Source organism: Struthio camelus, chromosome Z (genome assembly GCF_040807025.1).
Source record: "Struthio camelus isolate bStrCam1 chromosome Z, bStrCam1.hap1, whole genome shotgun sequence".
Taxonomy (NCBI): domain Eukaryota; kingdom Metazoa; phylum Chordata; class Aves; order Struthioniformes; family Struthionidae; genus Struthio; species Struthio camelus.
This window is the reverse complement of record NC_090982.1, coordinates 31,461,202-31,473,274: the sequence shown is the minus strand read 5'-3', so window position 1 is coordinate 31,473,274 and position 12,073 is coordinate 31,461,202. Positions and strand designations below refer to the sequence as shown.

At 39.1% G+C, this 12,073-nt stretch overlaps 1 protein-coding gene across 2 annotated transcripts in view; it reads right to left on the bottom strand.

Annotated features, from left to right (window-relative positions):
• LOC104147228 (BDNF/NT-3 growth factors receptor) overlaps nucleotides 1–12,073 on the bottom strand; it is a 206,104-nt gene that overhangs the window by 172,671 nt on the left and 21,360 nt on the right. For both annotated transcript variants that reach the window (XM_068927293.1, XM_068927294.1), the window contains exons 4-5: nucleotides 9,062–9,130; nucleotides 4,888–5,042 (exon numbers count right to left, since the gene is read on the bottom strand). In XM_068927293.1, the coding sequence (XP_068783394.1) occupies nucleotides 4,888–5,042; nucleotides 9,062–9,130 (224 nt within the window). The remainder of the gene's footprint in view (nucleotides 1–4,887; nucleotides 5,043–9,061; nucleotides 9,131–12,073) is intronic.

Genomic DNA, 12,073 nt, shown 5'->3' with positions numbered 1-12,073 from the left:
AGCCCTGAATATCAAATTTGCATACTGCTGAAAGGATGCTTTCATGAATTGTCTCCACTTTTTAAGTAAAAACATAATTTCTTTAGACTATTAGAAATACAGTTATCTAATCATGAGTCTCGAGCTAGTTACATTGCAAAAGTAGAGCAAGAAGCTCACAGTCATACAGCACTTTTCCCTCAGTAGATCAACACTGCTACTCCCACTTATACAGATAGGCCAAGTCAGCCACAGAGCAACTCAGCAAACCTCAACAACGCACCGAGTTCAGAAACAATACTGGAACGATCAAGACACATTTCTTCCCTTAAATATCATCTTACTTCTTTTTATTACTAACTGCTTTGTATTGTAAATTTGCTTCATTTCAAGCTAATGTAGAGATCAAATCATAATTATAAAATGAATTTCTGCTTTTTCTTAAAATATGAGGCTTTCATATACACAGCATATACTCAACCATCCTGACCGATAAGCCCTGACTTGCATAGCATACGTCTAGACATCACTATGGAAGTTATTGGCCACTTCATCAGCACATCAAAGGATGCATAAACACAAAGAAGTTATGTATGTGCCTTTGAAAATGAGATTTCTGTTGCCTCTTCAAATATCCATAAATTATTAGTTATTTTCACTTAAAAAGAGAGAATAATGAAAACTCTCTTAATTAAGTTGGGAAAATTCTAACTCAACTTCGGAGCTACAGTGTAAACCCTTACTACTGTCAAAACTCCCATAAAAAACATTTTTCATGCAGCTCATGATCACAGATAAGAATTAAAACTCTTATAGAGAAAGTAAGAACAGTTTGCCACCATACCTCATGCATATATCTAGTTCTCGAGCCAAAATAAACAACACAGGCTAGAGAAACCACGAATGCTCTGAAAGGTAAATATAGAAAACGTCTACGGCTTTTTTTAAAATCACTTCATTCTGCCTGTAATGTTCTCCTTTTGATAGTCTTATCTGTGAAGTCTGGCTGATAATGGAAAAAGATGTCAACACCCACTGGATTATGTCTTTGCTTGGGGTTTTAGATTGTGCTGTATTCAGATTGTCTTAAGATCTAACACTTCTTTATTGACTCACTAATACTACAAATCTTTTCTATAAATTCAGAGAAATAAACATGTCAGTCTTCCAGCTTGGCTTTCTCCCCCCTTAGAATTTGTAAATACCTGCCTCCAATTTGGTATTTCCGTCTTACTTATGGAAAAACACAAAAATCTATCACCACAAATGCAGACTGAAATAAAGCCAGACCCAGTCCAGTCTGTTTAGAATCAGCTGAACAGTTGCCTACAAAAATGTTGTGGCTTACAAGCAAAGCAAGAAACAGGCAACGTGCTTCTTTAGCTCATAACTGTACACAGACAGTAATGACTTCCAAAATACTGTCAGTTACACAAGAAGCAGCACCAAGAGCAAAGCCCGCCCTCCACAGCATTAATGCACAAGTAAGAAGACAGAGAAAAAAAAGTTTGCATTCATAGAAACCTACAGCTCCTAGGTCAGATAAGGTCCCCAATATCTGACTGGCTGCACAGGTAATGTATATAGGACATATACAACAAACTAGTCTCATGTACTTTTTGCTACTTTGGTCAGTAAACTCTAGCTTGCATATATGACCAATGGCAAGACGGACAACATCTGCAGAAACAATATATGATAAATAAACATACAGACTGCGAGGATAAGCAAGACTGAAAGCACCACACCAACAAACATAAAACAGCATGTCTGATTAACTCAACTGGCATATAAGGGAAAACTGTTGCTGGGCTGAGGTCCACAGCAACAGAAACATCCACATGGGACTGCACAGGCAACCGGTAAAAGCCAGGCCACTCTCAAATATACCACAAGAAAAAGGCATCTTCAGTACCAATGAGTTCAACAATAGCAGTAGAGTGATCAAATCCCTACCAGAAGGAACAACCAGTCCCAGCTTCCTGAAAATCTGACCCTGTCTCTGCCGTATTCAATGAGCTCCAGGTGAACTCTGCTAGACTGACTGACTTGACTTACAAGCGACCTTAACCATGTACAGAGCATCCTCTTTTCCAGTAACTTAACATGCCGGGGCAATTGCAGCTGTCACTTACAGAAATAGAAATGAGAACAAAGTATTTACTTCTCTTTCTAAATTTTCTAATTCTATTTGCCAGCCAGAAATAAAAGAGAGGTAAGGTCTAGGTAGCCTATAGCATGTTGTGTGGACCACCAGCAAATACTGCTAAAGTAAACATAATTTCTCTACACAGAAGGGTCTTCTCATAATACAATGGCAGATGCAACTTTAAAACTTTTGACGTGGTAATTAAGTGCAATTTTAAAATTGAAACCCATTCAACAACTTTCATCATATTCAAACACATTTCAAATGCAGTTGAAAAAATAATGCTGCAAATATCATAACGATTGATTGACACTTTTAATATTGTAGTTCGAAAGGATTTTTTAGTGATTGAACCTACATAATTGTAAACCTCAGGAAAAGAAATCCCAAAGTTGCTGGAATCTAGATTGCAACCAGCCTTTAATCAGCACATTAACGAACATTTCCACCATATAAACAATAAGTAAAGTACCACAGAACCCTGCTAATTTTCACATCAATTACCTGCAAACCAGAGCCTTACGACCAAGAAACCACAATGGTCTCTTCCCACTACCCAGCCAGAGATTTATTATCAGCACACAGTAGCGAGCTGTCCTATTACCAAGACTTTTACCACATACTGTTCAGGCCACTTACTATAATATTATGAAGTAATTAATAACACCTGCAAGAAAAAATGAGCATGTTTGCTTGCTCAGATCCTAAATCAAAAAACTCAACAAACCAGAGAGATGGGACAAACCACTTCATCAGTAGAAAAAGTTAGAAATGTTTTATTAACAAAATTCATAAAGGCTGCAGGCCCAAAACCTCTTGGCATCAAAAGTAACTAAAAGGGACATGCAGTTCACAGAAGAAAAATGCAATGACTGAAAAAGCTGAATTCTTCTATTCAGGTACACTTACTAGCCTCTCAAACTGTGCTAGAAGTGAAATAAAACAATTCATTCAATGGGTTTTCTGGAAATTAAGTCCTGTGCTTTTAAACAGAGAAATATATATACCAGAGATGCTGAAAACAACAGCCATGCAGTGGATCTTTTAGATATCTTCCAGAGCACAAGCCATACTCATCAAGATTATCATTTGTTTTCGTCAATGACTCCCTATCCTGTCCTTAAGAAATGGCTATGTTGTCATTTACCTCTAAAAAGGAGGGGGGGGGGAGAGAGAGAGGAAGAGGGAGAGAGAGAGAAACACAAACGTGTGTAAAACCTACTTATATTTGGATAACGTAAACTAACATTAAATCAAATGTGGGAATAATCTGCAGGCCTATGCTGACATTCATATAGTTCTTCAGTAAAAGCCACATTTCCCATATGTAAATTCCACATACTGGTTCTCCTGTCTGAATGTCACATACGCTCAGAGCCAAGAGCTCCTGTCCTCTTCCTCACCATGCTGGAAGTGCCATCTTCCCTTCTCAAGTCAGGCATTTCAGTTGAGATTTGCCCATGAGATGTGCACATACATACACACATGCACCTACACAGCATCAAGAGGTCAGAAACAAGCCTGCTGGTGCTGCAAACGCTCAAGGATTCAGGAGAAAGATATAACATGATACAGGTTTAAGTTTGTGCATGTAACACTGAGAATTTCCAAAGGAAAATCCTTGCTACCTGGTAATCTGTAAGCACACTAGACAAGGACTTAACCAGAGGCTACTCTGGTGTTCCCATGTTTTGTGCCAAGTGATCTCAATCTGCCCAGGAGACCAGGACATGAATCTGCCTTCTAGTCCCTCCAGCCAGAGCAGTCGGCTGGCTGCAGAGATATCGACTCAGGGCACTCAAGAGGGGACGTTGGAAGGAAGAAAGGCAGAATTTGTTTGTTCCTCCTGCATTCACCTTTGCATACCGCTTTCCCAATCCAATTCACTGCTGTGTGAGAAAACTCTGTCCTTTCCTTCTCGTCTGTCTGATGCCGAGCACCCAGGCTCTCCGCTCCACAGAGGAAACTCCGGGCTTTCGGCAGGGTTCACATTGCATCTGAAATGCCCAGGCTCTGCCCCTCGGCTTCAGAGGAAGAGAAATCTTTTCCACTCGTGGGTGAAGCCTTTCACCAGCTGTCCCAGGACAATTTCCAGGAAGCAAAGTTGTATACAAAAAAAGCAAGGGGATGGCTTGTAATTACATCACTCTTCCGCCGTCTCCAAACCCATACAAGCTTACTGAAAGTAATAAACTGCAAAATACTACAGACTAGGCTTGTAACGTCTCTTTTGCACAGAATATAGTAGTGGTCTCAGTAGAGTTTTATCTGTGTGAAAAACAGAAAACTATTTGCTAACTTTTTCAGCAGGCACAGTTTTTCTGAATTTTCTTTCTGTGCTCCTAGCAGCAGAGTTTGTATTTTTGAAGGAAAACAAGGATTTCATTAAGCTCAGATAGCTGAACAAAATTTCAAGGAGATAAAATTTTGTGTCTGTTCATCTCAGATGCACTACTGTTTGGTTTAAGGAAGGCACACATTTCATACAATTCTTTTGTGTTACCTATAACTGATGTTCTGTTTTCCTGCACTTGAATAATAGTAAATTTTAAAGGTTTGAGAAAAAAAAAAAAGTGTGACATGAAGCTCCTGAAATTATTCCAGGTGGCATGAAAGATCAGTGAATGGTTAATATTTCCTCTGAAACCTTTTACCTTAGCAGCACTGTTACCATCTTAATAGGCAGCTAGTAGAAAACAATGTTTACTTTTCCTGTCTCACAATAACTTAGTAATAACTTTAGGTTAAAGGAGTATTACCGCAGTTTGGGACCTTCATATCCAGCAAAGCTGTCCTCTTGTTGTTGTCATCTATGCAATATAAATCCTGAGTTTCTGTGTAGAACTTGGTCTCTTGAAATTTCTTGATCCACATAATTTCACAGGAACACTTGAACGGATTGTCCACCAATATCCTACAGTAAAAAATAACCAATTTTTTTTGTAGAATGCAATATGCATCATGTATATAGAAAAAATTGGGGAAGGGGCCTTCAAAGCACTCAAATGGGTGAGACTAGAAGTTGAACTCTTTAATTTAAAAAAAGGTACGAGTCAAAGACCTCATCGCAGAGCAAGTTATAAGGAGATACAAGTCTGTTGCAGAGAATGAAGCCCTGTCTACTCCAGCTAAGACTCCAGCCCATCACAGATCACACAGAGTACATAGCGGGCTCAACTCCTATCTCCACTGGTATAAACCAGGAGCACCTGGTGAACTGGGCTTTCCACTAAGGTCCATTTTATTTCGTATCAGTTAAACAGAGATCAGAATTTCCTCTCTTCTGTGCTAGATTCTGGGCAGCTACCTTACAAAGACCATTCCAAAAAAGGTTTATTACTGTTAGGTGCTAAATTCTTTATAGAGCCAAATAGTCATTTATTACAGGCAAACTCTAACAAACTACAGTCATGTTAAAAAAAAGGATTTTACATAACCTTAAAGATTAATCATCTATATCACTCTGGAAAATCTCACAGTAAAACCCCTAAGTAATGGCATGAAGAGATAATAACCTAAAGAATGGCCCTGAAACAGAAATGTATAGTACAATTTTACCTACGTAGCATATTGCATGGAATTTAAATCACAGGTTAGCAAACCTACCCCATTCTAGTTTTAAAGTTTAATAAAACTACCCATCAATGTAAAGAAATACAGTCCAAGGGAAACGGGAGCAGAAATGACCTAGTGTCTCATTTTTTCTTTTAAAACATAAATGAGGTCCAATAAAGCCAGAACGAGTGATTGCTTGGGGCATCTCATTATAAGAAGAGCAATTGCTCTCAGCAAAATTTCACACGCGTCTTTTGATGTACAGAAACTAAATTCAAGTTTCTCACAAATTCTGTTCTCATAAATGCTGGAGGCTGACTCCTGAGGATATGAAGCGTGCAAATAATCAGCAAAAAATCAGCTTCTCGGAGATGTAACCTGTTCTCCCCAAAGCCCTCCGTAATTTTTTGCGGGCACAAAGCTGCAGGAATCGTTCTCACAGCTCTCTTAAGGAGTTATTTGTATTCACAGAAGTCATCCATTGGATTCTCACAGCACTACTGCATGGACAAGAACTGCTTGTGCAAGAGAGTACGAACATCAGGATCCAGCAGGTCAAAACCTAAGACATTTACTTTCCAATTTCTGTTTCATCATATAACTTCTCTTTAAAAGAGAAATCTCCCTTGGCATGTGGCTGAGCAATCATTTTTCTTCCACAGTTTTAATTTGCATTAAACCCACCAGGAGCCAGGCACTTCATAGACACGATGCTGGATAGAGGCACAAAAGCCCTCCACGCACACTTGCATGAAAGAAAGAACCTGACCTAGTCGAAGGAAATGACATGTTTTTATCTTGTTTGCTGTAATTTTACAGCTGTACCTACAGTACAGTTGGTTCTGAAAGAGGATGCCTTTCAAAGTGGTATCTCCTCTATTATATCTGGAGAATACCCCCACCTCACCCTACCCTGAACTTTTCATCCATTTATGTTTTGATTGAAAAGCGTGCTACCAACAGAACACTTACTTGGTTTAGAGCAAGTTCCTCAGAACCTATTTATGGCTTCATTCTCCTCTCAGATTCCACCTCCAATACTCTTCCTTCCCTCCTCTTGCTGATTTTCCACCTATGTATTAGCCACTTATCAACAAAATAATAGTTTTATTGTTCAACTGATACTGGTTTTATCCCTGCTTTTCCACCCTTCAAGCTCCACTTTTTCCCCTCACTTTCTTTCCTCCATTTCCCCCACTTCTATTTATGCCACTTTACTGCAAAGTTTGTTTGCCTACCTTCATCTGTACTCTCCCACTCTTTCCCAAGCCCACAATACCCCATCTTAATTCTGCATCCTGTCTATCTTTTTCTTAACTTAGCTCCCATAACACATTGCCTCCATGCCTCAAATGTTAATCAGTTTAATCCTCACAACGTCCCTTTTCGCATGTCTGGGTGACTCCCAGTATCCACTTCCTCAGCTTCTACTCCCATAACACTGAACGCCCATCGTTTAACTCTTACACTAACAACACAAATGTATTCTCTCCTATTTCACGTCAGCCAAATGTTTTGCCAATAAGCACTGTAACCCTACTCTGTCAAACTTCATTCCCATGATTCCTGTCACATATATACAATGCTTGATTCTGTCATTCTCTGTCCCAAGTCCTTCTTTCTTTCTTTCTTTCTGTCCAGGAGCAAACCAACTTCTTCAAAAAGACTGGCAATTTCTTACATCATCTCAGTGAACACGTATGTACAGATTTGACTTGGTTCTCCTTCAAAATTTCATAAGCACCCACTTCAACCACAATCTAAAAGAAACTGCTCACCTAAGATGCAGAGGTTCAAGAATGCCTTGTTCTGTACTTTGGAATAAATATGTTAAAGGCATCAGACCAATTGCAAGGAAGCACCAACATAACTGAGAGCAGAAAATGCCTTTAAAATTGCAGTCACTTCCTTTTTAACACACCTCCTAAGCCAGAGCATACCCACTCTTAGACTTCCCAAGCTCGGGAGAGCTAAGATGACCCCTCTTCTCCACTAGCTGCTTCGAAACATTAGGAGAAGTCCAAATAATTCACACTGTGCACTAGTCTAAGTTCTATAGCCCTGGTTTTTTGAGGTGGTAACAACTATAAAATATAGAAGTTACAGTTAAATACACACTAGCAGTGGCTTTTTGGCATGGACTAAACATTACATATGAAGAAAGTGGGACTTTAGAGGCAACAGACCTACGTGGGGAGGACAGCAATGGGAGTGCTCTGACCCTAGCTAGTCTTTTCATGAGCATGCAGTTATCGCCAAATTATGAAAGAAAATTCCAGCAAATGATGTTCCTCTGGCTTACAAGAAAGTGATTACACCAGCTTAGTTATCAACAAAACATACCTAAGGGGCAAAACCTCTTTCTGTGGCACTGGGACGAGTTCACTTCATTTCTCACACGCTGAAGAAAGAACGTGCAGCAGAAGTTCGGGACTGCGAGGCGCCCTCCTGGGCTGCCCCGATCCTGCTCTGCGCTCTGGGAGTGCAGCCTCCCTCTGCCCCCAGCGCAACTCTGCCAAAGCTCCTGTGGGCTTTCCCTTATTAGCAAAGACTGCACAAAAAGATCACTTCCCCTCCTACATTTTTAACATGGAAACACAGCTCCAGGCCTTAAAAATTCTTCTAAGAGAAGTCAGGGTGGAGGACCGGTAATCAGAGCCTTATGCAAAAGAACAACTTCTGCCTTCATTATTATTTGCGCCAATGCCTCGCCATTGCCAAGTCATTCACAAACTCTACCTTTTCTATGAGTCCTCCAAATTAATACGATACAACAGTATCTGCCACACAGACATGCTACATCCTCTTGTCTCCTGTTTTCACCCTCTGATTACACAACTTTGGAATGCATACCAATATATAATTCTGCTTGAAAGAGCACAAAATAAAAATATAATATTGAAACAATCAACAAGTGTATGTTTACACATACTTCATTACCAAATGATTATATACAGCAAAAGGTAACTCAAAAAAATTCAAGAAAACAAAAATACTATTCCATAGCCAACCACATTCATAGCAGCTGTGAGGCCAGTATAAGAGTTCATCTGAAGAGCTATAGATGGCTGTATTTTAACTAACCCAAATATTTAATATAAACATCAGTAGTTTTGTGTGAAATAATCTTATAATAACATATCATATTTTAAAGCTGGAGGGAAGAGGGTACTTTGACGTATAAATCTGTGTTAAAATACACTCGATCTTTTTCTGAAGACCTGCAATGAAATCTCTGTGTCCTTAGGTCAAGGGCAACATCTTTGCTGCCTTCTTTGGATGAGAATTTCATTCCTAATCTTTGATGAACGTTTAACTTTAACATAGTCTTGTTCTTCCATTTCTAGCCATAAATAAATGTTATTTTAAGCAACTTACAGATCAGACAAACCCAGATGGCGGAAAGGCTTCTTGGACAAACTTGAGAGCTTGTTTCTGGATAAGTTGCTACGGGAAAAAACAGATACATTTTATTAATTGGGATTGTTTCCTCTCACACTTAAAATACAGTTTGTCTCCTTTTTTTAAAAAATGAAGAACTCAAACCAACTCTAAAAAGCTCTTACTGCTTTGACTTCAGAGGTAAGGAATGATGCCCAGTGTCTTTTTATGGTTTGAAGGGTATTAACGTTTTGAATCCCACCTGTGCATGAAGTTAAATATATTCTTCAAAAATCAAAATTCAGCAGGGGTCAATATTTTTACTTTTAACACTTCTGTTCATTGCAAAAAAGCAGCAGATTTAATTGTATTTCAAAAGTATTCTGTAAAGTCCAGGTGTTAATTACATGCTCAATTTATTCATAAGTGAAATGGGTGTATCCCTTCCTTTGATGCTGCATCAAACTCTGTACTCTCACAAGCCCTCCTCACATGCTAGCACATATCCACATCACAGCCTTTTAGTTATTCTTTTCAAACTACATGTGCAATATGCACCCACATGAAAGATCAAAAGGAAAACTGTAAAATGCCTATATTAGGCTTTTTTATGTCAATTAAGCACTTAGGGTTTCCAGCGGTAATTACGTAAAAGGTCCTCTCCCATTATGCAGAGCAAAGAAACGCTCATCTGAATCAGAAACGCTCCCCCTCCCAGGCTTACAAAATATTTTTCTCCACCCCACATCAAAATAATGCTGTTCTTCTGTAGTCTTATCAGTCCACAAATTAAAGATAGTGAGAGCAGCAAACTGTAAAATTGCCAGCAACACAGCGCAAATCAACATTATGAGCCGAAATACCATGGGTTTTACATAGTATTATAGAGGCACCATAGGGACTTCATAGTTAAAGTTACATTGGATTTACATGAAGGATTAATTTTTTTTTCTCCTGACCAAGGAACACAGTGTTTACTCCCCAAACTTTCAGCCCTTGATCTCTGAGTACTAGTCAATTTTCAGACAAATTACAAGGATGGAAATTAGGCCATTTATAAACTTTCAGAATGGAATCTTTATGATATTGTATTTACTATGGTTCTTTGTTGATTCCTTCTGGCAAAAGATGATCCAAAATTCGCAAGCTGACTGATGCTAATGTATGAGAACAAAACGTGTGAACTACTGTTTCATTAATCAGGTCAACAGAGCTGCCCTATGTTAGGGGCAGGTAGAAACATGTCATGTGGACCCTGACCTGTTATATCAAAATTTGCATGTAGGACAGAAGTTTTGACTAAGTAAAAAACAGTCAGTATATTAAGTACTTACAATCTTTTGCCTAATATGTACAAACCATAGTTTGGGAGGTTGAAAAAAAGAATTTAAACCCTCATATGGAAGTAGGTTCTTCTTTCCAGCACCCAGGCAATTGTAAGCACATCAAATACCACTCCTCCTCAGACAACTCTCACTAGTCATGCAGAAAAATCTCTCCAGCCTTGACGCTGGAGCTTGCCCTTGTGGTATTCCCAAATGAGACAGGTACCTGCTTCTCTTCTCTGCACAGTGACAAAATCCCACCTTTCCCAAAAGATAACCAGACCCACAGTGGGCCCTGCGGGCAGCTAGGTGCCACTGCCCCTCACTGGTGTAGTGGGAAGCATATTCCCAGTCAAGGAAGGACAAGACTTGATACTTGCTTTCCACAGAGAAGAGGACCTTGCTCTTGCATACCAGGAGGACTCTCTAACCCTTAGACAACGGGTTGCTCAGAAAAATCTCTGTTCAGCTGAAGCTGTTTCATTTAGTGTAATGCTTCCCGGCACCCTAATGGGAAAAGCCCAGATTCGAGCTCTGATTCCAGATCAGGTCAAATCAAGGGGGTTTGAAACTCCTCACCCTACCTTCTGAATACTAGAATATCAGAATACAGATTGGAAAATGGGCCTCAAACGCCTCATGCAAGAGCCCCAGCCATCCTATGAGATGGTGTTCCTCTCTTTTCCTAAGAAAAGATTTGGGAAAGGGTTTGCTGTTGGTAACCTGGAGTGGATATAAGAGCCTATCTCCTTCACAGGCAGGCCTGAAGCCCTGTTTTTCTTATGGATTTCCACCTGGCTGGCTATGTTTCCTTGCTCAGCTTACTCACGGTCATCTAACTCGTCCCATTTCTCCATGAGGAGCTGAGCTGCTTCAGTCAGAGCTACAAACCTTACTGGACAGCAGACTGTGAAACAATTAGCTGATGCCATAACGATATCTTCTTGTCATTTAGCCTCAGGCCACTCATTGCTTCTGGAGAATTATTGCAATCCTCTAGGCATAAGAATAGCCTTTACTTGTTTAAATTCATATACCATCAGATTTAACTGCCCAAAAAGTCAAGGGGTATGTTACTTTCTGAACACTTTATGCAGGTACAAATGACTGTATGTGCCAGTGAAGAACTGGGACTATTAAGTGAAAATAAAAATAAAATATTTCTTCATTCTTTTTATAATGTATTTGGTTCTGAAAAAACAAAAGTAACTCAATTGGTTTAATTATCTTTTCAGATTTTTACCAGTTGTATCTGATATATGCCATACAAAGAAAGTAAGAAGCAATAAAAACAGTAACAAAAAAAATTCTTTGCCTATATTCTTGGCCATGGGTTGACACATTCAGTACTTCAGGACTGTAGTCTTTTCTTCCACGGTAGGTCACAGCCTTAAGGTTTTCCAAGTTGACAAGTAATTCAAATGACATTTTTCAGCCCCTTGTTACAGATTTAGCATCATAAACTATACTTTGTCAGTACATTTACTGTTCTATATATTTTTCATAAGCTGAGCACTTTGTATTGATTATAGATATGCTTGCTTTGGTGTCTTTAACCCATGTTAAGTGAAAAAAAAAAAAAACACTAACAGGCTTTTTAGGGAGTAGGTAAGGACCACATTTCCACTTATACGGAGAGAGCATATAAATTAGTTCCTCAATTCAATTACAAACACACATACAC